At 45.5% G+C, this 27,146-nt stretch overlaps 3 protein-coding genes across 4 annotated transcripts in view; all 3 read right to left on the reverse strand.

Moving 5' to 3' along the window:
• Positions 1-1,272: 1,272 nt before the first annotated feature.
• Positions 1,273-20,604, reverse strand: KIF4A (kinesin family member 4A). Of its 2 annotated transcripts, XM_082061629.1 has the most exons (31): positions 20,531-20,604; positions 20,098-20,231; positions 19,881-19,995; positions 19,146-19,336; positions 18,777-18,869; positions 15,231-15,397; positions 14,918-15,012; positions 14,614-14,733; positions 13,231-13,406; positions 12,811-12,872; positions 12,030-12,165; positions 11,465-11,523; positions 11,151-11,256; positions 10,539-10,604; positions 10,054-10,239; positions 9,682-9,785; positions 9,256-9,400; positions 8,625-8,735; positions 7,832-7,915; positions 7,402-7,515; positions 7,035-7,190; positions 6,555-6,649; positions 5,997-6,126; positions 5,602-5,772; positions 5,137-5,244; positions 4,824-4,901; positions 4,628-4,735; positions 3,805-3,963; positions 2,932-3,051; positions 2,136-2,258; positions 1,273-1,562 (listed from the first exon to the last, which is right to left on the reverse strand). In XM_082061629.1, exons 2-31 carry the CDS (start codon positions 20,218-20,220, stop codon positions 1,383-1,385), a joined length of 3,681 nt encoding a protein of 1,226 aa, XP_081917755.1. In that variant the 5' UTR covers positions 20,221-20,231; positions 20,531-20,604; the 3' UTR covers positions 1,273-1,382. The 2 variants fall into 2 exon arrangements, with proteins under 2 accessions (XP_081917755.1, XP_081917754.1); XM_082061628.1 differs by lacking the exon at positions 20,531-20,604 and having other exon boundaries at positions 12,030-12,162.
• Positions 20,605-21,525: 921 nt separating this feature from the next.
• On the reverse strand, positions 21,526-23,428 carry LOC309444416 (chromosome-associated kinesin KIF4A-like; the record flags this gene model as incomplete). The annotated part of the gene is made up of 4 exons (XM_082062201.1): positions 23,417-23,428; positions 22,782-22,892; positions 21,989-22,072; positions 21,526-21,672 (listed from the first exon to the last, which is right to left on the reverse strand). Exons 2-4 carry the CDS (start codon positions 22,887-22,889, stop codon positions 21,526-21,528), a joined length of 339 nt encoding a protein of 112 aa, XP_081918327.1. The 5' UTR covers positions 22,890-22,892; positions 23,417-23,428.
• A 2,602-nt stretch (positions 23,429-26,030) lies between these two features.
• The window catches only part of LOC309444091 (chromosome-associated kinesin KIF4-like), a 474,457-nt gene continuing 473,341 nt past the window's right edge, over positions 26,031-27,146 (reverse strand). Inside the window, exons 2-4 of the mRNA XM_082061641.1 lie at positions 26,845-27,018; positions 26,582-26,685; positions 26,031-26,299 (exon numbers count right to left, since the gene is read on the reverse strand). Of these exons, the coding sequence (XP_081917767.1) occupies positions 26,092-26,299; positions 26,582-26,685; positions 26,845-27,009 (477 nt within the window). The 5' untranslated portion in view covers positions 27,010-27,018 and the 3' untranslated portion in view covers positions 26,031-26,091. The remainder of the gene's footprint in view (positions 26,300-26,581; positions 26,686-26,844; positions 27,019-27,146) is intronic.

A 27,146-nucleotide genomic window follows, 5' to 3' on the forward strand; every position in this document is an offset into this window, starting at 1 on the left:
TTCCGTTTTGCTGTAAATCTTCCTTATCTTCTCAAGCTTACAGCTGGTGCCTTAAGTTTACATCTAGGTGCTGTAAAACTTCTTATTGTGGCATTCGACGAGGTTGTGTTTTTTCTTAATATAATGGGTTACACAAAGCTCTAAGCCAGGCACCCTTGAACAGTTAGTTAGTCAGTTCCCTCTCTCAGGACCACGCGGGTTCTTGTCCTGATCTGCAGTTTCACGGGTGAGCGCGTTGGCACCTCCGAGCGCTCGCACCGGCGAGAGCCCCACGGGCACAGGTGAAGCTGCCGCGAACCCGAGCGTGCGCCCTCGGAAAGGGAACGGGCTCGGAATCAAAGGAAAGTTGCATTGCTCATGCATGTTGGTACCAATTGGATTGAGGAGAAACCATGCAGTTACCCTTTGATGGTGATTAAGGACATGTCTGACTAAATTCTGCACAGAAAAGCCGGCTCTGCTTGCACCAGAAGGCACGTAATTATGAATATTGCATGGAATACAGAGCTGTGGAAGGTGCAGGGCTAAGGCAGCGTCCATCACACGCCCAGTGTCAGCCTGAGTTATCACTATTGCCATTGGGGAAAAATATAAAACACAAACAAACCACAAAAACACATACAAAAAAACACCAAACACATGCAAAACAGAAAGAAAACAAAACAAAAAACAACAACAACAAAACAGAAAGCTCCTCCTGCTATTCTCTCTGTGGGAGGACTTAAATATGAAGAAAGTAACATACGTAGTCTGTTAGTTTGGTGTAGAACTAACGGCCACCCGGCAGAAACCGAGAAGGCTTTTAAACTTGAACTTTGGGACAATATAGGGCAGAAATTAGGGGATAAGGTCAAGCAATGGAGATAAAGAAGCTAATCAGAGTCCCAATGAGAATTACAAGCAATTTATTGACCCTCTTCAAGAGGCCATCAATAAGCAGGTTGAAAACTTGAAAGCTAAGGAAGAACTGGTGTTGAAATTAGCAGTAGAGAATGCTAATGTTTGCTATCAAGGTGTTATCTGCGAGTTTTACAGTACATGTTACGTGCTCCTGTGTGTTTCCTCTCTGCAAATCAAGCAGCTCGTCAGGAATGTGAGTTAATTGTTTTACTGGTTGTTTTTAAGTGCGCCGTAAAACCTTCTCCCCACTTCTCCCACTCCCCTGTGCTTCCCCTGCAAGAAAAGCAGCAGCAGCTGCTGGAATATTCAGAGATCCATTTTAATTGTAGAGATCGTACCATGTACGTAATCATGTCCAACTAGAAGTCAGCGGGGTTTTACTACCTTTATTAAAGCTACAAAACCTAATTAAAATCACGACAGTTATTGACATAGTGCTAGTGAGGGTCTAACGCACCGCCCGAGAACGGCCCCTGGGCTCGTCACTGGAACTCCCTGATGGGGGTGCAGCCCGAGAAGAAGCTGGTGTTGCTGCTCAGCATCCTCTTCTTCCTCTTGCCGAGCGGTACCTGGTTCTCCCGGGCCTCCTCGTCCCTCACGAGGGCGGCAGCAGCGCTGGGCTTTCTCAGGGACACCTCCTGCTCCGTGATGTCCTTCAGCACCTGGCGGAAAAACACAGAGGACGATTGTGGAGCCGCCCTGCAGCAGCAGCTCGGGGCAGCACATACACAGGCTGCCAGGCCAACAGCAACAATTGCTTCATTTCTTTACTCGACAAAATTCTGAGGACAAATTCATGAGACGGCGTCTGGAATAGCACGCAGAGGGCACACGTGGGATGAGGGAATTCATTCAGCTGAGGTGAAATTACAGCTGCCAAGTCTGAGCACCCAGTGGCTTAAGAACAGTCGCTCTGGATGTAGACAGACGTGATTTTGTCCTGCCGGCCCCTCGATCACCAGTCTCTGATTGCTGGGAGGTGCAGCAGGAAAGTGTGTGACACCCATGTGGCAAAGTTTTAGTACGAAAACTTAAGAATTCAGCAAACTCAAAGCTTAGATACACAGACTCAAAGCTTAAATACAAACTGGCTTGACAGCTGTAGTCTGTTTGGAATTTCCTGCCAGCACTCTATCATTTGGGGTCTTTTTTTTCCTGAAGATCTGTCACTAGCCCTAACTAAGGCGTGCGCACATTCAGAACCCCTGTTCATTTATCCCAGCGTCAGGCAGTACCTCCGAGGGTGAGGTGATATTCACAGGCTGAAAGAAGGTCCCTCCTGCAGTCACTTCACTGAGGTCTTCAAGTTTGAAGGAACCTTCTGACTCCCTTGTTTGGTCCTCGCCCAGTAAAGCGTCCTGGGGCAGCAAAGTTTAAAGACATTTCTACAATATCTAACCCCCCTTCCTTCCCCACCCACCGCTAAAGGAATATCAGGGGTCTCCAAGCCAGCAGCTTGTCAAGTAATTCCTAGGACAGGATGCTGGACACCTTTGTCAGGCAACTAGTTTCATAAAACAGTAATTAAATAATCACTACAGGCGGTCTCTACTTCAAATCTCCAAGAGTGCAGCAGACCCTTCTATCAAGAGTTCTCACTACCATCAGTTGCTCATGAACCTTCCTGATGCTACAATCCCCTCCCTAAATCACCCTTCTGTTCTTAAAACAAAACCAAACAACAAATCCCCTAAAAATTAGTTACGTTTTTGTGCCATTTAAAGCTAAAGACACAATTTTCATTTACTAAGTGCATAAGGAAGACTTAAATTGTTTGTCTCAGACTCAGGGCTGACAAGCGGGTAAATCTGGGATTTGGGACACTGTGCAAATCTCTATATTCCTGGTACTGCAGTGGAAAAGTCTGTACTCAGTTCCCACTGCTAACCACTGAATTCCAGCGACGTTACACGTTTCAGGACGGTGTATATCTGGTGTTGACAAACCACTAACAGCACAAGCGCTGACCTGTGCAGCCGGCTTTGCTCAAACCGCTGGCAGTTTGGCCGCCGGCCCCCCCACCCCGCTCACCCGCACGCCGGGGTCCCTGTTCCTGCAGTTGAACAAGTCGCAGCTGCAGCCGTCGTTGCAGCCCAAGTTCTGCTTCCTGCAGCCGCAGCGCCTGTCCCCACAGTAGCCCTTGCAGGAGCACTAAGAGAGGAAAAAACAACAGAAAAAGAGAGTTCTGTGTAGAAAGAGCTTCATGTTTTATAGACCGAGTCTAGATCGCCACAGCTGGCAGCAATCGAAAAGACGGGACCAGCCCTAAGCTGCCAGGGACCTTTCATTGTCTCACTGTCAGTCCTGCGTCCCAGGAATAAAAAAACAGATCTTGCAGCTACAGAGCCAACTCTTGCTTCAGTATCCCCACCAAAGCATCTTCTCTTAGTCCTGAGATGAGGTTCTCAGGGCCATGGGGCAGTGGGGGAACGGGTGGACTCGATCTTGAGGGGCTTTTCCAACCAAAGGGATTCTGTGATTCTGAACTCAGTTCTGAACTGAGCCGGAATTTGCACTCAGGTTCTACTGGGTTGCGTAAATGAACACAGAAGAACCGCAAATGCTCCTTCCTGCAACACGGCCAAAAAGAACTCCCCAAAACCCAAACCACCCCTAGTACCGTCATTCAGGATTTATCAGGTTGGAAAGCTCCAGTGAAAGGAACTAAAGCTTGACCTTAAAATTCTTAAGCTTTCCTGGGGTAACTACTGACATTTCCAGTGACTCTGTCATGAAATGTGTCATAATCTACCCCAACAACCAATATAAACAATGTATAAAGGCTTTTCAGAACAATGGTGGAGACGCTACCGTCTCACAGTTTCTCTGTACACACACCAGATGCGTAAGGACATAGGCAAGTGACTCCCAGGGAAGAACAAGCCACAGGTAACCAGATCTTACCCCGATCACGACTTTCTTTGCTCCTTTGCCTGGTTTTACGGGAAGCCACTCGGCATCCTCTGCCTCCTCTCCAGTGTCCGAGTCTGAGAACAGCTCTTCCACGTGCATTTCTGGGCATCTTCCACGCGATTTCGCTGTCGTTTGCCGGCCAGCCTTTGGCTACATGCAGAAATCACAGGGTTGAGGCCCCGGAAGAACAAACAGCGGGTTTATGTTTTACAAGGGCACTTCAGAGGGCCCCAAACCACGGCCCCATTCCCCTCAGGCAGCCAAGGAGGATGGAGGGTTAGGGAAAAAACAAAAGATCAAGTTGTCAGGGATTAAAAATTCAATTTAAACTGCTAGAGTTTAAAAACAAAAGTTGACAAAGCCTTGGAAAGTTAATAGATTGGTGTCACAGTCTTGGCAAAATAGTGTCAGATCATTTATTCCTCCCAGCACTAAGATTCATCCCTTTCGCAAGGCAGTGATTACATTTTCTGTGACAGATGCTTTGCTCCATCATTCAGAGACTGGAAATGCTGCAGAGAAGCCACCTGGGTTCCTAAGGAGGATACAGAGCCAGATGGAAACAAGTTGGGTTTTTTTTTTTCCTCTCTTCTTTTTTTAAATCCAAACACTAACACAAGGTAGTTTCAGCAGTATTCTGAAAACGGGCATCATCGGGGCTGTCTGAAGTAGAGACCTGGCCCACTTCAATAAATGGAACAAGATGCCTTATAAAAAGCAACTTGGGAGGAAGAAATCAAGATTATTACTGGCCAAGACTGTCTTTTGGAAAGAACCCAGGTACGACACAAGCAAGAGAAGTGGGATGCAGCACCTTTACTTTGGGTAGAATATACTCAAAAGAAGAATCTGGGGACTCAGATGACATTTGCTGAGCGTGACGTATCTTCTGTCCACTGGCAACTTGGATCAGCAGCAGTTTCTGTTAAGAGGGACAAAAGTTAGTTTTGCCAATTCATTAACCCAGCTGCCACAAAGCTCTTACGACTTATGTCTGCACAGATCTCTACCTGTTTAAGGGTTTCATTCTCCTGCAGAAGCTCTTGGTTCTTCTCACAGATCTCCCGCATTTTCTCCAGCTCTTCCTCCTGTTTACATTTATTTAATGGAAGAAAATACAGAAAAAGATACATGAACCCCCCCAGGCTTATTCCAACTCATATAACAATTATCCCCTGGAACCAAGTGAATTGAGCACAATTTTAGCTACAAATGGAAACACTCTCCATCCTCCTGCACCTTCCTCACTCTCAAGCCACCGCTCCGAGTGACAGGTATCCCCCATGGCCACATCTCCCCCAAAGCCACATCCCAACACTCCACCTGGAACTTGACTCGCTCTTGCAGCTTTTTCTCTTGCTCATTCAGTGAATCTTCCAATTGCTTCTCCGCTGTTTCTTTTTGCTGCAGCTGGCTGAGCAGGTACAGAACCTAAAAGCAAATTAACATAGCAAACAGGTGTGAATTCCTGGCAGCTCTAAGGCCTTGGCAATTTCAGAAATATTATTTCTGCCATTTTCAGCGTGATTCTGCCCTGACCTACTTCAAAAGTCATCTGGTGCTCAAGTATGACGTCCTCACTTAAAGCATCACGAAAAGTTATCAAATAAAACAGAAGATAAATGGGGAGATTTCTTGGGTTTTTGTCAGCTGTCCTGCAAGACTTCAGCAAACCTCGACCAGCTCACGGCTGCTTTCAGCACAACACTTTGCATTTATCTCTGAGCAGATCTGGGAATCAGAGCCAAGACACAGGAGCTCTCCAGATGTCCATCCCTCCTGTTTTACCTTCTCCTGGTGTTGTTGCTCCTGCAGCAAACACTGATTTTGGAACTCGGCCTCCATCTCCGCCCTGTGGTTTTGCTCTTCAGTCACCATCTTCTGCATGTCCGAGCAGTTGGCTTTGCTCTGCTGAAGGCTGCTCTCCAACTTGCTCACCTGCACTTTGCAGGAGACCAGCTGGAAGACAAGAGCAAGACGAGCGCTTGGGTCAGTGAGTTCCATGTTTCCCGAGTCGGTTGGGCAGACACGCTTCAGTGAAGGCGAAATCAACCTCACCCAGCACAGCAGCACTTCGCTTGAATTCATCTCTGCTATCAGCCTGTAAGTCATATCTTTTTATTTCTGGCTAAGCACTTAAAACCTTTGTTTTTAGTGATAAAATAGGAAAATTCAGAAGTTACCTCTCCAAGGAGATACTTCAAAGCACATTTAGCCTCTAGAATTGTTGCAATGCTGTCCCAACGCTGTTTCACCCGATCTCCACTGTCAGCATCCAAGAGTTTCTGCTGCAGATCCGCTATCTGGGCACTCCTTTGGAAGAACGTGTGTATTTGAGATTATGACACAGGAGAAAACCTGGGCCAGTGTCTGGGCTGTCACCAGCACATTAGACAAAACAATTCCAGTTACAATTTTGAGTGCGTAGGGAAGCAGCTGGAGCGTGCAAGGCTACACCAGGGAGCTTCTCCTCCCCTCCCCACTTCCAATTAAAAGTACAGTGTTTCCCTCAGAGATGCTCACAAACATTTAAGCACAAAGCAATTTTAGCAGCCAAGCAGTGCCCTCACATCCCCACATTTTGAAATAAAAAAGAATCAAACCAGGAGAAACCACATGGCCTTACTTCATATTTTTTCACTGTCAGTAATTTATTGGACTGCCACAGAAGAACTGTAGGTAGAGATGGGGAAGAAAACGAAGGCAAGGCCATGCAAATGAGCTTTGTGGTGCTGCCTTACCTGAGCCCCATCTCAGTTTCCAGGCTTTCTATCTGCTTTGACAGGGAAAGGTCCAACTCTGGTGTCTGCAAATCTGTGATGCAGTAGGTGCGTCTCTGAGGGATTAGAGCAAGGGACAGAAATGAGCAATAGGTGAAGAAAGGCACGCAGGACTGGGCTTCCATGTACAGACATTTCAGTAAAGAGGAGCCATCTCTCTGTAGCTTAAATTCCATTTTTCCTTCTCGAAAGCATCAAGTCTTTGATAAGGGCTGTGACCCACTCACATCCATCAGATGTGTTGCATTAATTAACAAGTTACATCAGCAACTCTGTTTCCCTGAGATGCCAGGGGACAGTAACAACATGAGCCCTTTTCTTCCAGAGAGGAACCATCTCCATCCCACCTTCTGAAGGGAAAGGTCAGAGACGAGTGACCAAGTGACAGTACTTGAACAGCCAGAGCTGTGGGACAGGGAAAATGGTATTTCCCTCTCTTACCCGCAGCTTTGGAGGTGGGTTTTCTCCAGCCTCTTTCTTCTCTTTAAGCTGATGGAGCTCCTGTGCCAAGATCTTTCTGTCCTCCAGCAGGTCTGCAAGGTGCCGTCGAGCCTCTTCAGTGCTAACAAGAACCTCTACTTCATTTGCAAGCCAGCTCTGGAGGGAAAAAGAAAGAGGAGTTTACTGCAGTCTCAACTTCAGAACTGCACCTTCTGAAACGCCTTCATAGACAAATTCAATAATCACGTTGCCTCCTTTAATAGGTAACGCCATGTTTCTCCCCTCTGCTCTCCAGCCGTCAACCACAGCGGCACCGAGTTAAAACTCAATTTGCTCATTCGTGGAATGCACAACATGTATCACCTACTTTTACTCGTGCAGCAACGCCTTCCATTCCCCGGTTCTGAGTTTCCTTCCGTTTCTCTGCAGCCTCCCGTTGTTTCTGCAGAGCATCCTTCAGGCGCTTGTTGGCGGCTGCTGCCTGTAAAACATTTCACACAAAAGCTGAACAGTAGCCACTTCACTTCATGTGCAACAGCTGAAACCGGGAGGTAAACACAGCGCAAGGCAGACATCGGGACACAGGGAAATTTACCCTTTAGGGAGCAGGTTTAACCAGAATCCCTCAGAGCCTACAAGCCAGAAGCACGGGGCTTTTCTACAGGGAGAAAAACACCTCTTTCCAGATCTCTAAACTGCTTTTAAGAAGCTTCTGCACATCCTATTACAACCTCCAACTGTACTTTGCAGACCTCTAGGAATGGTTTGGGAGTTTCTGGTGGATATCTGCTCCTCACCTCTTCCGTTTTGCGCCGAAGTACATTGGCCTGCTTCTGGAAATCACGTTCTAGCTTGAGGAGCTCATACTGCCTCTTGCGATCCTGCAGGGAAATAGTTAAGACAAATGGGGAAAAAAAATGACAAAACACAATAATACCTATTGCCAGCTTCAGGCTTCTTGGAACAGAATAATTCCATTTGCTGCTCTGCAATGCAAACGTTTCATGGCACCAGTTTCACTGATCATTACAAGCTTTGAGACAAGAAGGGGCTGCACGCTTCCCATCCAAAAGGTTTAAGGACTCTGAAGGTTTAAGAGACTGAAAGCCAGAAGTTTAAGAGTGTCCCGACGTTTTGGGAAGAAAAGTTCCCCCAGAAGAATTTCTGGGAGACCAGGACTCCAGAGGTACAGATGTTTGCTGCCTATTGCACTTGAATGCTACAAGACAGCTGGATTTCATGAACAATTCTCACTGTTTACCTGCAGATTCAGTATTTCTTTGAAAGTTTCAATACCTCCCATTCTGCAGCCAAATCCTACAATTTGAAATACTTACAAATATTAATATATTTGCCTTCTGCTTTAGAGCTGAATAGTGATGTCTGTGTTGACAGCTTTAAGACTGCCAGACACAAGCGGGCGAGTCAATTTACAACAACTGCTGAAAGGTGGCAGCCATATGAACTAATGTTATCTTCAAAGCATTGCCCAGATGTTTTTCAGATGCTCGCAAGTTAAACAAAGCCTTGCAGCAAAGGCTTTCATGGTGTGTTTCACTCTTTGGAGGGAGGTGCAGGTTGGGGGCTCACCCGTTCTTTCAGCTGGATCACTTCCTTGTCCTTCTGCTGTTTCCATTGCCTGAATTTCTCAGCATCTTCTTTCATTTGACGCATCAGCTGAACCCTCTGGTTTTTCATTTCCTGAAAATGGGAACGGGCTGGCAGAATTGTCCAGTACTTGCAAGGCCCAGCTGAAGGGCCTTGGACAGATTATACACATGTTATTTGGGAGTGTAAGAAGGGATGGCCCAGGCCAGTGAGAATGGTTTGTCGGGTCGGAAAACCGCCCCCATGCGTATGATGTGTGAATGTCCCTGGGCCTGGTCTGTGAACGAGTGGGAACGTAACTGAAACAAACATAACATGAGTGTGGTGTGTTTTTAATAACAGTTATTAAAAAAACATCTTATGCAACATTCCTGTCCAGACCCATATCTGCAAATCCTATAAACTGCCAATGGCTACCAAAGGCCCCAGCCTGGCTCAGCGCTCTGCTCTGCCCGGCCCTGCGCTCCTTCCTGACCCAGACCTGTGTGTGTGTGTGTGCACTCTGGCTGCGTCCTGCTGGGTGTCGTTTCTAATCGCCGCAGAATGCCTGCTGCCTGGAAGCTGCTTTGCCTGCACTGGAGCAACCTGAGAACCGCAGGCTGGGGTTAGTTACCCTGATCTCCTGGTTCAGTTTGGAGACGGTGCGTTCTGTAGATTCCTTCAGCTTCAAGAGCTTTGACTGATCATTCAGCTTTTTCTTCAGCTCACTCATTTGTGCTTCCAGCTCCTGAAGTCTTTTCCGACGCCGTTCACTCAGTCTGCAAAGAAACCAAACACCCACCTAATTACCATTATTCTCAAACAAGTGCTCTCCAACTTTACAGACACCTTATGGAAAATGAAGCAGTTGTGTATTCTCACCTTTCCCTCCGATTAAAGCCATCATGCAATTCATGCAACTCACATGGCATGTTAAAGGGATGCATTTGCATCAAAATAAGAGCTTTACAAATAGTTGAAGTACGCGCAAGACAATAAATTTTTGCAAGTGCATTAACAGAGTTTCCGGTGCTATCAGCACCTCTTTGCGCACTCTTACTTGGCTTGGTTGATGTCCTTCTTTGCCATGTGCAGAGCAGAGAGCAGCTCCTCCTTCTCTTTTTGCAAGTTGCTGACCTCCAACTCCAGATCCTTGATATTAGTCTAGAAAGGACAAGAGTAGTAAGCCTCCAAATAAAAACCCTGAAATTCCATCCCAAGGCAAAGCTTTAAGACGGGAGGCCTTGAGAAACCACATTCCTTCCCAAGAGGCTGTAAACCACCCTGTTTACAAGCAGAGTGTCCAAAGGGCTAGTTCTCCGTACACTGAAATCTTAGTCAGAACCCTTCCCTCCTCAGCAAGGAGCAGCTGCGTTAATCAGGGAAAATAAACCAAACACATCCTTACCAGAACTATTTCAGAAGAGTTTACCTGGTACTGGGACTGAATGGGCTCCAGCTGATTATCATTCTGTGCCATTTTTTTGGCCAGCGCCTCTTTCAGAGTCAGAGCTTTGTTCAGTTCAAGCAGCTCTTTGGACATCTGTGCTTGACGGAGAGCGTGTTGAGTGGTGAAGTCATCCGAGGTTCTCGTGGTGTCCTGGCCCATTTCTGCATCCTGGAGGAGACACAGCGATGAGCAGGACAGGCCGCTCCAAATCTCTTGCACTCCATGAGCACAGTTTTTGCAGAACGCTTCCAATACGATTTTTATATCAAAAGTTAGATATTCACAAATGAGAACAGGTTGTTGATCCTGAACGCATTGAACAAATAAGAGTGTAAAAAGGCATCACACAGAAAAGGGACACATGCTATTTACCAAAGATTTGGATTAGGAAACTAGCAAAGGATGCAAATAAAAGAGTGATGGGGGGATAGAAACATGCTCTGCACAGCCGGACTCCCCTGACTTACAGCTGCAGCACCCTGTGGAGAGTTTCCCATCTCTGCAGCAGCTTCCACTGTAGCAGCATTTTCACTCTATATAGGACAAAGAGAAAACAATTTTGGCAGAAAGTGGAAAATGAAGTAGCTGGACAAGGCTTCTTTCTGGTTGTCCCTGAACTCCAGCACTGGCAGCCACCTCCCCACAAAAGTGAGGAGTCTGGGAACAGGGGAAACATCTAACGAGCGAGAACAGAGAAGTTCCTCAATTAGACAAAGACTTGGCACTTTCTACAGAACAATTTCAGGTCTCTGCAATTTCAGTCGCTCATTAAAACTACCAAGTTTGTAGCTCGAATCCCAGCTTTTGGACTGTAAATCCATGATCATCTCCCACTATCAGATTATTTTATGGAGACTCCTCCTTTTCTCCCACCATGTGCAGCCACTCAAGCACAAGTGGCCTTTCTGCAGCATTAAAAGCCCAGCAGGGCAGCTGGTTTTGAAGTCATCTAACGCGTGTAATTCCTGGGCTCCTTAAGCAAAACTTCTGCAAAGCTTCAGCAGATTGGCAGAAGAACCCTGGGTTTCCACAGTAAACTCGCCTGGCACACACTCTTCTCTCTCTGGATTCACTCTTACCTGCAACTGGGCCAACACTTGTTGCAGATTGCGAATCACCTCAACATTCTCTTTTAGTTCCTCATCTTCCACAGTCTCCACCAGCTTCTGCAGATCCAGCTTGCACCTGCAATGCAGACAGGGGGATGAGTCTCTGAGTGTTAGATGGCACATTTGGGTCACACGTGCCAATAAGGAACAACTTTCCCCACTGCGCATACAAACGAGCTCTGGATGAACAAACACAAATTGACTGTATCCAGTTTATTCCAACAAAAACATTTAATGCTGAAAGACATTTCCTCAGCATGAGCGGGGCTTGGAAAGAGACTTACGCAGCATGCTGCTGAAGTTGTTCTAGCTTGGCATTCATCTTCTCATTTTCTTGTTCTGTCTAAGAGAAGTCAGAAATATACTGAATTGTAGGAAAAGCGACACAAGAAGTCACAAACCAGCTAGCTTACTTGTAGTGGAAGATAAGTTGTCACTCTGGCAAATCAGTGTACTGAAAAGAACTCGCATGATCATCCTCAGCAGGTTGTTTAGACTAAACACTCCTTTTCACAGCAATGAATGAAAACGAAGCAGAGTGGGGTGAGAAAGAGAGAAGAGAGCGAGCACTTGTGCAAGTGTTGGTATTGAAAATGCTAAAGCCACAGAAGAGCTGCAAGATTCAGGCCTACTTTTCCCCATTGGAATCACCAGATCTACAGGCTCCAAGAGGCTCTGGAGGACTTTCGGTTCTGACTAATAGCTGGAGATTTGAAATAAATGTGAAAGGAACATTAAAGACAGAGATTCCTAACACACCATTAGTACAGGGAACTCCTATGGATTAATCTTCAGCTAAAAGGGGGAAGCCATGCAACTGAAAGCTCTTCCTGAGTACCTGAACCTTACCAGAATGATCCTCTCCAGCATCTGTGCTGTCTGTCCAGCAGCATCGCTCAGCCCTTGGCTCAGCTTTTGATTCTCTTCCATTAGCGACTGGTTCTTCTCCATCAGGGACTGGAGGTTCTCTGAAGGCGCCATACTACTGAAATATTAAGAACCAGTTTGCTTGCAAACATGATTTCACTAGAGGTTTGTAACAGCACTGAAATTACCTTCAACTTTCCTAAATAACTTACAATAGATATAGGTTGTAGCAGATGAACAGAACTAACTGGAGGAAGCCTAATCTGAATTCAAAAACTTAAGTAATGTAGCATAGCAAAAGTAGACATTTGCAAGAGAAGAAAACACCCTTTTTTGAAACAATAATGCTGTTTAAGCAGTGGCAAGTCTGTAAACTGCATGTACTTGGGTTTTGAAACATCCTCAGAAGACAAAACCTACAGAATCCAACTCTTCTCTCCATTTTGTGCTTTTAAGAACAACGGTGCCCTATATTTAGAGGTAGGGGAGAGGAAAAATAGAGGGATGGATGGGTCTGAGAAACAGATAGTTAGGAGACATTGCCTAGTTCCCCTCATGTTTCCTACAACAGATTTTTGCATGGAATTTCAGTAAGCACGACAAAAAGAAGAACAAAAAGAGAAAAAAATATCTAGATGCTATTAGAAAGCAACTAGTTTGTTCTGCCCTCACTCTCCAGCACTGTCTGGAGAAAAGGAGATCTAGAGCCCGTGCTGGTGCGTGACAGCCACCAGACCATTAAGAATTAATCTACAAATCTTACTTGATGGACACAGGGAGGGTCCCTCCATGGGCCTGCAGCAGTAACACCTGTAGCTGTTGAACCTAGAAAGACAAACAATTGCTACTTGTAAATCTCTCCCACGTACTAACTGGAACACTATTAAAATCCTTAATATCCACAACTGTCCTTTTAGCATTACCTGGGGAAAGGAACCACATTGCTACAGTATTTAATGTAATTCACTCCTAAAAAACCCCAAGAGCTCCCTGAGGAATGCTCAGATCAGAGGATGTGAAGCCAGCACAGCCAGCTGAAAGGAGCCCAAGGGCAGGTCTCTCGCTTTGCTGACCCAATGCTCTGCTATTACCTCTCACATGAGAGAAACTCATTGCTTGCCTTCCTAAGCTACTTGAACAGAGGACAGATCTGCTCCTCTCCCCTGCAGAAAGCACCCAGTACCTGCTGCTTCAGATGATGCAGCTCAGCCGCCTGCGGATCAAGGTTGACAATTGGTTTATTTTTTATTTTTCTTGCTCTGTCAGCATAACGTAAGGTATTCAGGGTTTCTTCTAGATTGGAATCTGCTGGGCTCACACAGGCAATCATCAGAGTGTGGCTGTTACCACCCAGAGAATCTGAGAAGGAAAACAAAGCACAGCACTTTGAGAGAGCAAGAACGAGCAGAAAAATATCATCACTGAGGTATCTAAAACCACGTGAGTGCATATCCATGCTACAGGTAGAAAACATCTCGCTGTAGATACAGAAAGCGGATGACAATGAACACACAACAGCTACCTGTAGTTGTGTGGCATTGTCACCTACTTTGTCCTCTGCCCCAGTCAGTATCTAAGAGCTTTTTTTTGAAAGCCAAAGTTCCAAAGGTACATCTCAGCTCTAAGCACCAATGATTTCACTTCAGAATCCCCAGTAATCTTGTTGTCCTGTTGAGTAACATCTGCAATTACTGTCATTTCTGTGCACAATTTCTGGCATAGTTCTTTCTGATTTCCCACACTATAACAACTCAAAACCTCCGTGAATATCCAGACATCCGAATTCACAGTCTTCAAATTTAAAGAATTATTGGCTAAGAACCTGTTTGTTTAGACCATCAAGCTGCATGGAATTTTAGCCTTTGGTTGTACACAAACGCATATTGGCTACATAAAACTTTTGATCAGAAAAAGAAAGGGCTCCACATCCAGCTCTGCATGAGACAGTTCCTTTTTATTAAATGTTTTCAGATATGGAAAATACTGAAGATCCTAACTTTTTCTACTGAGTTATTTAACTACCAAAAAATCCCAGTAAATTGCATTACTACAGCTATACCCACACAAAAAGGCTAATTTAAATAAAATGTATTCAAGGACTACCACAACTATGGAAAATTAAGTACCACAAAGACTAGATACTCAGACTAAGAAAACAAAACACAAATATGACGTGCACAGTGAAGGCACAGACAGCTTGAGCTTCATTCTGGTTGCGACAACCTCCAGCAAGCAGCTATAATCAGGGCATAATAACAGACCTCTGCTTCCAGACTTCTCATATTCCTTCTCCCTCCCTCAAAAAAAGCACTGAATTTGTCGAATTTCCTCCCAACACCTAGGAACTGCAAAAGAGCAGGACCCACCAGTGAGCCTCAGTGCATCTGTAACCTAAAAATGAAGAGTAAAGGAAAGGTCTCACTGCAGTGAGAAGACGAACTAAACCAGTAGAAGTAATCCCTTTGTCAACACTTTGAACTGCAGTTGTATGGCTGTTGGTTTTTTTGCTGCTTTGTTAATTAAAGCACATCTGTAGATTTAGGCTTGATCACCACCTGTCTCTTACCTTGCAGCAGTCTTGTTAGCTTTGAGTCTCTGTAGGGGACAAAGCCTCCCTTTTTGTTTTCATCACCAAGAGCGCTAATTACGTTCCCCAGGGAGAGAAGCCCTCTGTTTATGTTGATGCCTGCATGCAAACAGATGACAGTGAGCAGGAACTGGTCATTTTATGTCCTTTTTACAAAAATTTAAGGCTAAAGAAAGCGCATTATAAAGGTTAAAGAACTGCTTTGTTTTTCCTGACAAGGACTCAATTTATTAACTCAAAAATGGTAAGAAACCCAAGCTATGCCAGCCCTTTTCCTACAGACCTTCTTTTAGTCGGTCTCCCTCAGCCTTGGTCTTCTTTTGTCTCTCAGAGCCAGCAAGATCAACCAAATGTAACTTACAGCGAAAACTGGTGTTCCTGTGGTAGAAATAGTTTATTTTACTCTCTCGAGTAAACATGCAGTTAGGGAAGGAGCAGCCCAGTGGTTACCTGGCTGAAAGATATATTTCTTACCAGAGACAGCCAAAGAAATTAACTGCCTCAAGAGCAGGAGTTGATCCAAGACCAGGAGAGAATGACAGGACTATGAAATTTTGAGTAAGTCTGATTCCCAACAGCTGTGTGATCACACTTACTTGTCATTTTTCTTTTTCTGATCAATGCAAATGGTGAAGATGGCATGGGAACGAGAGGACTGGGAGTTCATTGCTGTGGCGGCCACTGTTCTGGAGTTGTTCCCTTGCTCTAGGCAGGACACAGTATCTTGGACATGGGTGACATTTCTTTCTGTTAGCCCTACAATCTGCAGCCAGGAAGAAAGCAGCATTTATCCTCTCCTTCCCCGGTGAGCAGCACAAGATTACACTAAACAAAACTATTAACAGATCATAGGTACAGGCGTCCCACACACCCACACTGTGCGGACCACAGCGGACAATCCACCCCACAAACTGGAACTGTGTGAAAGCAGCACAACTGATGGATGGAAGTTGAAATACAAAACAGGTAGAAAAAGCAAGAAGCAGAACGATGATTTCCTGTACTACAGTATAAACACACATCTGTACAAAACCACCAAGAACTTGAGCACTCCAACAGGTTCCCCTCGGATCCCTTTGTTGCACACTACATCTGCCAAAAGACAAGGGTTGCAACAGAGTTTGAAATCTGGTGAGGACCTAAAGTACAACATTCTGATATTCACCTAAATCAGCCTTCAAAAATAGTCAGAATAGAACTTCCAAGTGGCTTTGTCATGAATGTCTGACCCTATCGGTGTTGCTTTTTGAACAAACTTAAGGATCACCAATAACTTTAGGACCATCAGTAGTTTCATTTATATAAAGCAGTGTGCAAGAAGGGAGACACTCGTGTGACAACCTTGAAGTGCTCCCCCCATCCCAATTCAAACAAAGAATGATGTTATGCCTTAAACACCAAGTTTTTGACACTTTGGGCAGAAAAAATAGATGCCTGTGGAGGCAGACACGTCTTTCCTTTCCCAAGGTTTCGTGAAATGAAACATAGATTTTTAAGAGAGGCAATTAAGTGTTGCTGTGAAGGCCTCATGGCCTAAGTGGGATGATGGAGATGAACCACGTGTTGGACAACCAACTACCAGAAGAAACCACAAACCAACAGCTAACCCCTGACAGGCAAAACAACTCACTTCTGGTCAGTACTGGGAACTTTCTCTTAGTTCAAAGACCCCAGACTCATTTCCAGAAGAGTCTTCCTAATTAACATGATGAGTGAACAGAGGGAGGAGATGAACCATCCCCTCCTATCTCACATGTAAATGAACTGGGTTATAAAATGACCTCATATGCGACATGAGGTGGTGGCATGTACCAAAATCTTCAGCATGTCCCCCCCTTCCAGAGGATGGCACAACCTATGGAGCAGTGATATCTTTCTCTCTCTGACACCTTAGTCTAACATATCTACTTCATTTTTCTTCTCTCTCTCTTTTTTCCTCCTTGATCATTGTAAGTTCTGCTGCTAAAGCCTTATTAAGCTTTATGATATAACAACATACTTTTGCCAAGTCACTAATCACTGTAATTTGTATTTGTAATTTGTATTCCACCAAGAGCTTTTAGTAAATTCAGAGTTAACTCATCCTTCATCCCACCTGGTGGGACGGGACAGTTTTTGGATACCAGGAGTGGGGTTTTCTGTGAGAAGTGGTTTTAGAGGTCTCCAAAGCAGACAGAAGCCTGGCTGATAACGGAGAACTGGCCTGTGCCGTGTTCTCCGGCAGTGGGTAATGGCATCCCAGGTTAAGCCAGACCTAGACAGCTCCGCATTGTTGAGTTTACTAAAAGATTATAAGGCTTGCCCAACTCCTGAAGATCTTAGGTGGGCATCGGGACATCAGTCGTCCCCAGAGATTGTAACGGAGCAAATATGGGACTTGGCAAAAGAAAACAGGTTTAAGATCTTTGCTGTTTTGGGAGCTGCACTGATAGCTGCGCAGAAAGACAAACAAGGGATTAAATAATTGCAGATAGAGTTGGCAGCAGAGTGTTCTAAGCAGCAACAGAGGTAGAGTAAGCAGAGGGAGAATTAGCTGATAAGAAATTAATCACAGCAACTTGCAGAACAGCTCGCGAGATGCTTTTCTTTATTAACCTGTTTTCTTTGCAGGTCTCTGTTTAAACATATTACAGTTTCATTAAGTCTTTGCCTGTTCTATGGTACAGTAAGCTCACAGACTGTTAAATCCAGAGAATACATAGACCCAAACCATACATTTTGTGATGATACAGAAGACTGTGAGCAATTTAGCTCTTTCCTGTGCAAATGCAGTGATAAGATTTTGTGTGTGATAGCTGTTACTTTTCTTTCTAGCCTACTAGCTTTATTCCAGCATCCAGACTTGCACAGCTCTGTGACAGGCTGTGTCTCATCTGGATGTACTAAATTTGGCTTTTTTGTATGTACACCAGATAAAGAAGTCTGTTTTGGGGTAAAAGTTGTAGCAACCCATATGAGATGCTAATAAAAGCCTTGCCCAGCCCAGCCCACTGAAGAACAGCAGGGGGGCAGGTGCCATGGGGCTCCAGCCACGCTGACCTGTTTTGTCAGGGAGACCCAGCGGTGCCTCCACCTGGCTGAGCACCAAACAGCTCAAAGCTGCAATGCTAAATTAATCAAGATATTGTCTTGAAGAAGTTGAATTGTGATCTGTTTGCATATTTGAAACTGGTACTTGGTTTGCAGATCTGAACTCAGTATTTTAGTTTGCATATTTATATCTGGTACCAAAAGAATTTTGTTTGGGGAGATAATTACAAAATGGAAACCAGTTCTGCTACTGAAGTATCACCTTGCTCCCCCTTAAGATGCAGCTTTACACATTAGAGTAAATTTGTGTGGGGAATCCTCTGATAAAAGAAAGTTTGAAATTATATTTTATTCAATTATGGCCTGAATGTGGGATTCTGGGTTATAGTGCTGTATTGCAATTAATGTTGTTTTGCAGAACTTTGGAAAATGAGGTGAAGTACAGTAGTGTATGTTAGCTTTTTAAAACTAAACGCTGTGATGGACGTGAACTTGGGAGGGGTTGCTTTGAAAAGCTGCTAGAATATGATTTGGTTCTATAAAAATGAAAATAATGGATTGATGTTTAATATGCTTTTTATTGACATGTGTAAGAAGTTGCAAAAGGTAAATAGGGCTGAGGAATGTAAAAGGAATACCTGTTGCTCAGCTAATTGGAATTGCATGTAAAATATATAATAGCGGGAATGAAATTTAAAAAACAAAGAGAGGCAAAAAGAGCCCAGGCCTGTGCTGTACAGCTCAAACATAAATTTCAGACCTCTGTCAAGCTGCAAGATAAACTCAGCTCATTGTAACAGAGGAGTCTGCCAAGGCCTGGCACCTCCCACTTGCCAAGTCACTAATCACTGTAATATGTATTCCACCAAGAGCTTTTAGTAAATCCATAATTGAATTGGACCTCTGGAGTGATTGTCTGTCACTCACTTTGCTTTAACACACAGAAATACCCAGAGTTAACTCACACCAGATCTCACCTGGTCAGACCAGGTGCACATCACATTCTGAGTTAACTCATCCCACCTGATGGGACAGGACAACTCATTTCACCAAAACACTTCTCCCAAGCCAGGGCACTCCCTCCTGTCCCCACATCTAACAGGGCAACTGACCTTTATGCCCTCTTTGGGATCTTCCCGTATACTGATTTGACAAGATCGTTCTCTTGATGGGCACAGCAGGTCCAGAATATCCTCGTTGTAGATCTGAAAGCATCAGAGCAGCAGCTCAGAGTCAGCAGCCTCGCAAGAGGAAGACATACAGTTACGCTGAAGTCATGGCTAATTTTGCAGGACGTTCTATTCATTTTACATTTAGAGAAAGATCCCTAGGGCTCAAAATCTAGTTCCTGACATGACCTTGTGTAGTCTCACATTTTGATTTGATAAATGTGCCTTTCTTGAAGGAGGTGACCTCATCAAAACTCACTTTATCTGCAATTCTTAACTTTACAAGAGTCTGAAAATCAAAACAACTTTTACCTCTAGATAAGAAACTTTGAGGTCGAATTCCCAATCCTGCCTTTGCTCCTTCTCCTTAAACAGCAGTTTGATTACCCGAGGGATGACCCCCACGCTAGGTTCATCCTCTTGATTGGCCGTGTATGTACCTCCCATGGAATACGTTTTCCCAGATCCTGTCTGTCCATAGGCCAAGACAGTTGCATTATACCCTGGGGGAACAAAGGACACCAGAGGAGACGGTCACGTGGGAACCAGAAGCAGCTTTGACAAACAAAGCTGCATTCTACTAACAGGATCCTTCCAAAGAAGTTTGCAACATCAAGGGGAAAAGCCCATTAAAAGCTCCTTAAAGCACTGATATAATTATTATTGCAGCTTTTATTTAAGACTATGCTGTTGCTTTACTAGAGCCAGTGACAGAAACACTCCGTAATTCTCTGTCATCCCAGCTCCACTGCAGCATTGGTAACAGCTCCTGGCATAGAATGCTTATCAATTCACTATATCATTCTTGATGAAACTCGCTTGCCTTACATAAACTACTTCAGGAACCAAAATGACACAGTGAACACACACAAGTCATCTTGACGTCTTACTATAGTCAAGTGTCTAGATAGCACAAGACTAATTCCCAAGAATGCCAAAGAAAAAGTGAGTTAGAATGGAGAATTAAACAGCACCTTATTCCACACAGCTGAGCCCACCAAAATCCCCAGTATTTTAAAACAGAGTTGGACCCTGGTTACCACAAACCTTCAAAGATGCCCCGTACGAGAGGGGCGACAGCAGTGTTGAAAACTTCCTCTTGTTCAACTGATGGGTCGAACACGTAGTCATAGGTGAAGGACTTATCATTACCTACAACCACCTGCGGAGAAGAAGAGAACAGACAGCGCTGGCTGAGCCACCCCAGCACCCCGGGGCGGGAGAGGGGACAAGGACCGACCTCCAGGCACAAGGCCGGTCTCACCTGCGGCTCCCCCGGCACGAAGGACAGGCACAGCTGGCACCCCTCGCTGGTCTCCTTGGGCACCAGGGGCCGGCAGCGCAGGGCCACCCGCACCGGGATCCACTTCTCATCTTCCCTCACCATCTTCAGCCACCCTGCAGAGAGCAGAACCGCCTGAGGCCTCGCAGGGGCAGCGCCCAGGGATGCCGGGAGGTACCGCCCGGCGGGGCCCAGCGCGGCGACCCCCGGGCCTGCACGCCGCGGCCTAGGCAGGAGCAGCCTCCGGCTCGACCCCGCAGGCCGCGCCCAGCCCCGGGCCAGGCCCTCCGCGCTCCCCGCGACACCACCAGGAGAAGCCGGGGAGGATGAAGAAGGAAAAGAAGTGGGAGAAAGAGGGGGAACGCGGCGGCCACCAGCCCAGCGGCGGCCCCGTCCCGCCCGGCCCGTAACGCACCCGCCGCCGCCCGTTGGTGAATGGGGTAGCAGCAACCGCCAACATTTAAAAACGGAGCCGTGCGTCAGGAGGCGGGGCCGTGCGTCGGGGGGCGGAGACGTGCGTCAGGAGGCGGGGCCGTGCGTCAGGGGGCGGGGCGCAGCCATGGAGGGCCGGTGGTTCTACGACGGCTTCTCGCTGGATTTCCTGCCGCCCCGCGAGAGCCGCCCGAGCGGGGCCGCTGAACGGCGGGAGGGGACGCGGCTGCGGAACGGGCTCGGAATCAAAGGAAAGTCGCATTGCTCATGCATGTTGGTACCAATTGGGTTGAGGAGAAACCATGCAGTTACCCTTTGATGGTGATTAAGGACATGTCTGACTAAATTCTGCACAGAAAAGCCGGCTCTGCTTGCACCAGAAGGCACGTAATTATGAATATTGCATGGAATACAGAGCTGTGGAAGGTGCAGGGCTAAGGCAGCGTCCATCGCACGCCCAGTGTCAGCCTGAGTTATCACTATTGCCATTGGGGAAAGAAATCAACCACAAACCACAAAAAGACATACAAAAAAATGCCAAACAAACACAAAACAGAAAGAAAACAAAACAAAAATCAACAAAACAACAACAAAAAAACACACAAAAAAATCCCCCAAAAAACAAGCAAACAAAAAGAAAGCCCCGAAACCATTTTGAGAAGCAAACCTCAGTTTTTGTTCATGCTGCGACTCAACCATTGTCACCTCATGACAAGGAGGGACAAGAACAGCAGCAGCAGCTGCTGGAAGAGCTCAGAGATCCATTTTAATTGTAGAGATTGCACCGTGTACGTAATCACAGCCAACTAGAAGTCAGCAGGGTTTTACTGCCGCCTCAACTTCAGAACTGCACCTTCTGAAACGCCTTCATAGACAAATTCAATAATCACGTTGCCTCCTTTAATAGGTAACGCCATGTTTCTCCCCTCTGCTCTCCAGCCGTCAACCACAGCGGCACCGAGTTAAAACTCAATTTGCTCATTCGTGGAATGCACAACATGTATCACCTACTTTTACTCGTGCAGCAACGCCTTCCATTCCCCGGTTCTGAGTTTCCTTCCGTTTCTCTGCAGCCTCCCGTTGTTTCTGCAGAGCATCCTTCAGGCGCTTGTTGGCGGCTGCTGCCTGGAAAACATTTCACACAAAAGCTGAACAGTAGCCACTTCACTTCATGTGCAACAGCTGAAACCAGGAGGTAAACACAGCGCAAGCCAGACATCGGGACACAGGGACATTTACCCTTTAGGGAGCAGGTTTAACCAGAATCCCTCAGAGCCTACAAGCCAGAAGCACGGGGCTTTTCTACAGGGAGAAAAACACCTCTTTCCAGATCTCTAAACTGCTTTTAAGAAGCTTCTGCACATCCTATTACAACCTCCAACTGTACTTTGCAGACCTCTAGGAATGGTTTGGGAGTTTCTGGTGGATATCCGCTCCTCACCTCTTCCGTTTTGCGCCGAAGTACATTGGCCTGCTTCTGGAAATCACGTTCTAGCTTGAGGAGCTCATACTGCCTCTTGTGATCCTGCAGGGAAATAGTTAAGACAAATGGGGAAAAAAAATGACAAAACACAATAATACCTATTGCCAGCTTCAGGCTTCTTGGAACAGAATAATTCCATTTGCTGCTCTGCAATGCAAACGTTTCATGGCACCAGTTTCACTGATCATTACAAGCTTTGAGACAAGAAGGGGCTCCACGCTTCCCATCCTAAAGGTTTAAGGACTCTGAAGGTTTAAGAGACTGAAAGCCAGAAGTTTAAGAGTGTCCCGACGTTTTGGGAAGAAAAGTTCCCCCAGAAGAATTTCTGGGAGACCAGGACTCCAGAGGTACAGATGTTTGCTGCCTATTGCACTTGAATGCTACAAGACAGCTGGATTTCATGAACAATTCTCACTGTTTACCTGCAGATTCAGTATTTCTTTGAAAGTTTCAATACCTCCCATTCTGCAGTCAAATCCTACAATTTGAAATACTTACAAATATTAATATATTTGCCTTCTGCTTTAGAGCTGAATCGTGATGACTGTGTTGACAGCTTTAAGACTGCCAGACACAAGCGGGCGAGTCAGTTTACAACAACTGCTGAAAGGTGGCAGCCATATGAACTAATGTTATCTTCAAAGCATTGCCCAGATGTTTTTCAGATGCTCGCAAGTTAAACAAAGCCTTGCAGCAAAGGCTTTCATGGTGTGTTTCACTCTTTGGAGGGAGGTGCAGGTTGGGGGCTCACCCGTTCTTTCAGCTGGATCACTTCCTTGTCCTTCTGCTGTTTCCATTGCCTGAATTTCTCAGCATCTTCTTTCATTTGACGCATCAGCTGAACCCTCTGGTTTTTCATTTCCTGAAAATGGGAACGGGCTGGCAGAATTGTCCAGTACTTGCAAGGCCCAGCTGAAGGGCCTTGGACAGATTATGCACAAGTGTGTTATTTGGGAGTGTAAGAAGGGATGGCCCAGGCCAGTGAGAATGGCATGTTGGGTCGGAAAACCGCCCCCATACGTATGATGTGTGAATGTCCTTGGGCCTGGCCTGTGAACGAATGGGAACGTAACTGAAACAAACATAACATGAGTGTGGTGTGTTTTTAATAACAGTTATTAAAAAAACATCTTATGCAACATTCCTGTCCAGACCCATATCTGCAAACCCTGTAAACTGCCAATGGCTACCAAAGGCCTCAGCCTGGCTCAGCGCTCTGCTCTGCCCGGCCCTGCGCTCCTTCCTGAACCAGACCTGTGTGTGTGTGTGTGCACGCTGGCTGCGTCCTGCTGGGTGTTGTTTCTAATCGCCGCAGAACGCCTGCTGCCTGGAAGCTGCTTTGCCTGCACTGGAGCAACCTGAGAACCGCAGGCTGGGGATAGTTACCCTGATCTCCTGGTTCAGCTTGCAGACGGTGCGTTCTGCAGATTGTGACAACCTCCCCGACCTGATGCTCTGAATGGCGTCTGACTGCGATCCTGGAGAAGCCTGGAGCAGCCCAGCCGGAGGCGGATCAGCTGGACTGAGAACCGGGCGCAGGCGTACGGATGTTCCGCAGACAAATTTGTTAAGAAATCACTGGAAAAGGTGAGCGGCTGGGGCAGGAGGAGGGACGGGTGAAGCTCCTCCTGATATTCTCTCTGTGGGAGGACTTAAATATTAAGAAAGCAACATACGTAGTCTGTTAGTTTGGTGTAGAACTAATGGCTACCCGGCAGAAACCGAGAAGGCTTTTAAACTTGAACTTTGGGACAATATAGGGCAGAAATTAGGGTATAAGGTCAAGCAATGGAGATAAAGAAGCTAATCGGGGTCCCAATGAGAATTACAAGCAATTTATTGACCATCTTCAAGAGGCCATCAATAAGCAGGTTGAAAACTTAGAAGCTAAGGAAGCGCTGGTGTTGAAATTAGCAGGAGAGAATGCTAATGTTTGCTGTCAAGGTGTTATCTGCGAGTTTTACAGTACATGTTACGTGCTCCTGTGTGTTGCCTCTCTGCAAATCAAGCAGCTTGTCACGAATGTGAGTTAATTGTTTTACTGGTTGTTTTTAAGTGCGCCGTAAAACCTTCTCCCCACTTCTCCCACTCGCGCTGCAAGCGGCCCTGTGCTTCCCCCCCGCCCCTCTTCTCAAGGTTTTTACTTATGAAATGGGGTCAGGAATGACTGTTTTCAGTTGTATTCCTAAGAAATCGGTATTGGGACGTGTTTTAGAACATAGAACAGCACTCAGAAATATGAGGAAGGAAGATCTTGTGAAATATTGTAATTAATGGTGGCTGCTGTATAAGTTAAATGATTGGGAAAAGTGTCCGGAGAATAGAATCTTGAAGTATAACGCCTTGTTGCAATTAACGTTGTTTTAAGGCGGGGAGAGCAGGATCATTAAATCATTTCAGACAGTTTTACAGGCGGAATGGTTTGAACTTCAACAAGCTGAGAGAGAATTAACTGATAACACACAGGTCAGAAAACTTGCCAGAGTCTGCAAGATGCTTTCCTCATTAACCTGCTTTCTTTGTGGGTATCTGTTTAAGCGTGTTGCAGTTTTGGTAGATCTTTGTTATATGGTACGATGAGTTCACAGACTGTTAAATCATGAGAATCCGTTGACTCCAAATGTGCATTTTGTGATTATACAGAAGACCGTGAGTAATTTAGTTCTTTACTGCGTGAATGTGATGGTAGAATTTGGTGTGTAGCAGCTGTTACTTCTCTTTCTAGCATGCTGGCTTTATTCTGGTATCCAGACTTGCGCAGCACTGTGACAGGCTGAGTCTCATCTTGGTGTTCTAATTTTGGCTCTTTTGTATGCACAGTAGGTAAAGAATCCTGTTTGGGGTAACAGTTGTAGCACCCCAGACGAGACGCTAATCAAAGCTTTGTCCAGCCCAATAATTTTGAGACCAGAAAAGAACTGAAGTTGTTAAACTCTGATTGGCATTGAATTTATGTGTTTGTTGGAGGTATGGGAAAGAAAACTACATGCTATGATGGATGTGAACTTGGTATTGTATGAGGTTGTATTTAAAAGTTGCTAGAATATGAACTGATTTGGATCTAGGAAAACGGAATAATGGATTGATGTTTAATATGCTGGTTTCTGACATCTGTAAATTTTAAAAGGTAAATGGAGCTAAGGAACGTAACTATCGCTGAGCTACTTGGAATTGCGTATAAAATGGATTATGGTTGGAATGAAATGGGAAAACAAAAAAGCAAAACATCCCAGGCCTGTGTTTGAACATAAATTTCAGGCCTGCGTCAAGCTGCAAGATAAACTCAGCTCATTGTGACTGAGGAGTTTGCCAGAGCCTCCCAGTTCGTACCAGCGATTACACCAGCTGCGTGGCCTTGGTACATCTGAGCTGCAGCGAGAAGAGAAAGAAAAACATAATGGAAAAACCTGGCTGCCCGCTTTTAAAGCGGCGAAAGGGGGGTTTTCTCTCCCCCCCTGCAGCGGTGTTGTAATACTGAATGGAGCAGTCTGAGCGTGAAGTTTAAAGGCATCCCCAGCAGATCTGCAGTTCTAATGAAACTGGGAAATTAAATCAAAAATTTGTTAGCAGACTTATTCTGTGGTAACCAGTTGTAAAAGACTTCTTAGTAAATTCACCATGATCGTTTTTGAGATCGTGGGAAAGAAAGAAAGAAAGACTGTTTTTTGAGACCAGTGGAATGCCAAATTTGGAACAAAGTTTTACCATATGAATTCTTGTATTTGCCAGAAAGCCCTGTACCTCTTCTGGCTAAATTTAAGGCTAAAGAAAGCACATTATAAAGGTTAAAGAACTGCTTTGTTTTTCCTTACAAGGACTCAAGTTATTAACTCAAAAATGGTAAGAAACCCAAGCTATGCCAGCCCTTTTCCTACAGACCTTCTTTTAGTCGGTCTCCCTCAGCCTTGGTCTTCTTTTGTCTTTCAGAGCCAGCAAGATCAACCAAGTGTAGCTTACGGCAAAAACGGGTGTTCATCTCTCTGGATTCACTCTTACCTGCAACTGAGCCAACACTTGCTGCAGATTGTGAATCACCTCAACATTCTCACCTTCTGCGAGACTCAGATGACATTTGGTGAGCGTGACGGATGTTCTGTCCACTGGCAACTTGGACAGGCATCAGTTTCTGTTAAGACGGACTGTTTGGAGATGGTGCATTCCATGGAGTCCTTCAGGTTCAAGAGCTTCGATTGATCATTCAGCATTTCTCGCAGCTCACTAATTTGTGCTTCCAGCTCCTGAAGTCTTTTCCAACAGCATTTACTCAGTCTGCAAAGAAATCAAACACCCACCTAATTACCATTATTCTCAAACAAGTGCTCTCCAACTTTAGAGACACCATATGGAAAATGAAGCAGTTGTGTATTCTCATCTTTCCCACTGATTAAAGCCATCATGCAATTCATGCAACTCACATGGCATGTTAAAGGGATGCATTTGCATCAAAATAAGAGCTTTTACAAATAGTTGAAGTACGTGCAAGACAATGAATTTTTGCAGGTGCATTAACAGAGTTTCCAGTGCGATCAGCACCTCTTTGCGCACTCTTACTTGGCTTGGTTGATGTCCTTCTTTGCCATGTGCAGAGCAGAGAGCAGCTCCTCCTTCTCTTTTTGCAAGTTGCTGACCTCCAACTCCAGATCCTTGATATTAGTCTAGAAAGGACAAGAGTAGTAAGCCTCCAAATAAAAACCCTGAAATTCCATCCCAAGGCAAAGCTTCCGAACCCTTCCCTCCTCAGCAAGGAGCAGCTGCGTTAATCAGGGAAAATAAACCAAACATATCCTTATCAGAACTATTTCAGAAGAGTTTACCTGGTACTGGGACTGAATGGGCTCCAGCTGATTATCATTCTGTGCCATTTTTTTGGCCAGCGCCTCTTTCAGAGTCAGTTCAAGCAGCTCTTTGGACATCTGTGCTTGACGGAGAGCGTGTTGAGTGGTGAAGTCATCCGAGGTTCTCGTGGTGTCCTGGCCCATTTCTGCATCCTGGAGGAGACACAGCGATGAGCAGGAGAGGCCGCTGCAAATCTCTTGCACTCCATGAGCACAGTTTTTGCAGAACACTTCCAGTACGTTTTTAGGATGCTGGGGCAGGAATTAGCTGGGCTCATTTG

Source organism: Streptopelia decaocto (assembly GCF_964273445.1).
Source record: "Streptopelia decaocto genome assembly, chromosome: 10".
Lineage (NCBI taxonomy): Eukaryota > Metazoa > Chordata > Aves > Columbiformes > Columbidae > Streptopelia > Streptopelia decaocto.

Coding starts and splice junctions, on each gene's coding strand:
- KIF4A (XM_082061629.1), bottom strand. CDS start 20,220: ATGGTGAGGGAAGATGAGAAGTGGATCCCGGTGCGGGTGGCCCTGCGC. Junction 7,516..7,831: donor TTCGGCGCAAAACGGAAGAG/GTGAGGAGCAGA, acceptor AATGTTTTACAG/GCAGCAGCCGCCAACAAGCG. Junction 5,245..5,601: donor AGCAACAACACCAGGAGAAG/GTAAAACAGGAG, acceptor ATTTGCTTTTAG/GTTCTGTACCTGCTCAGCCA.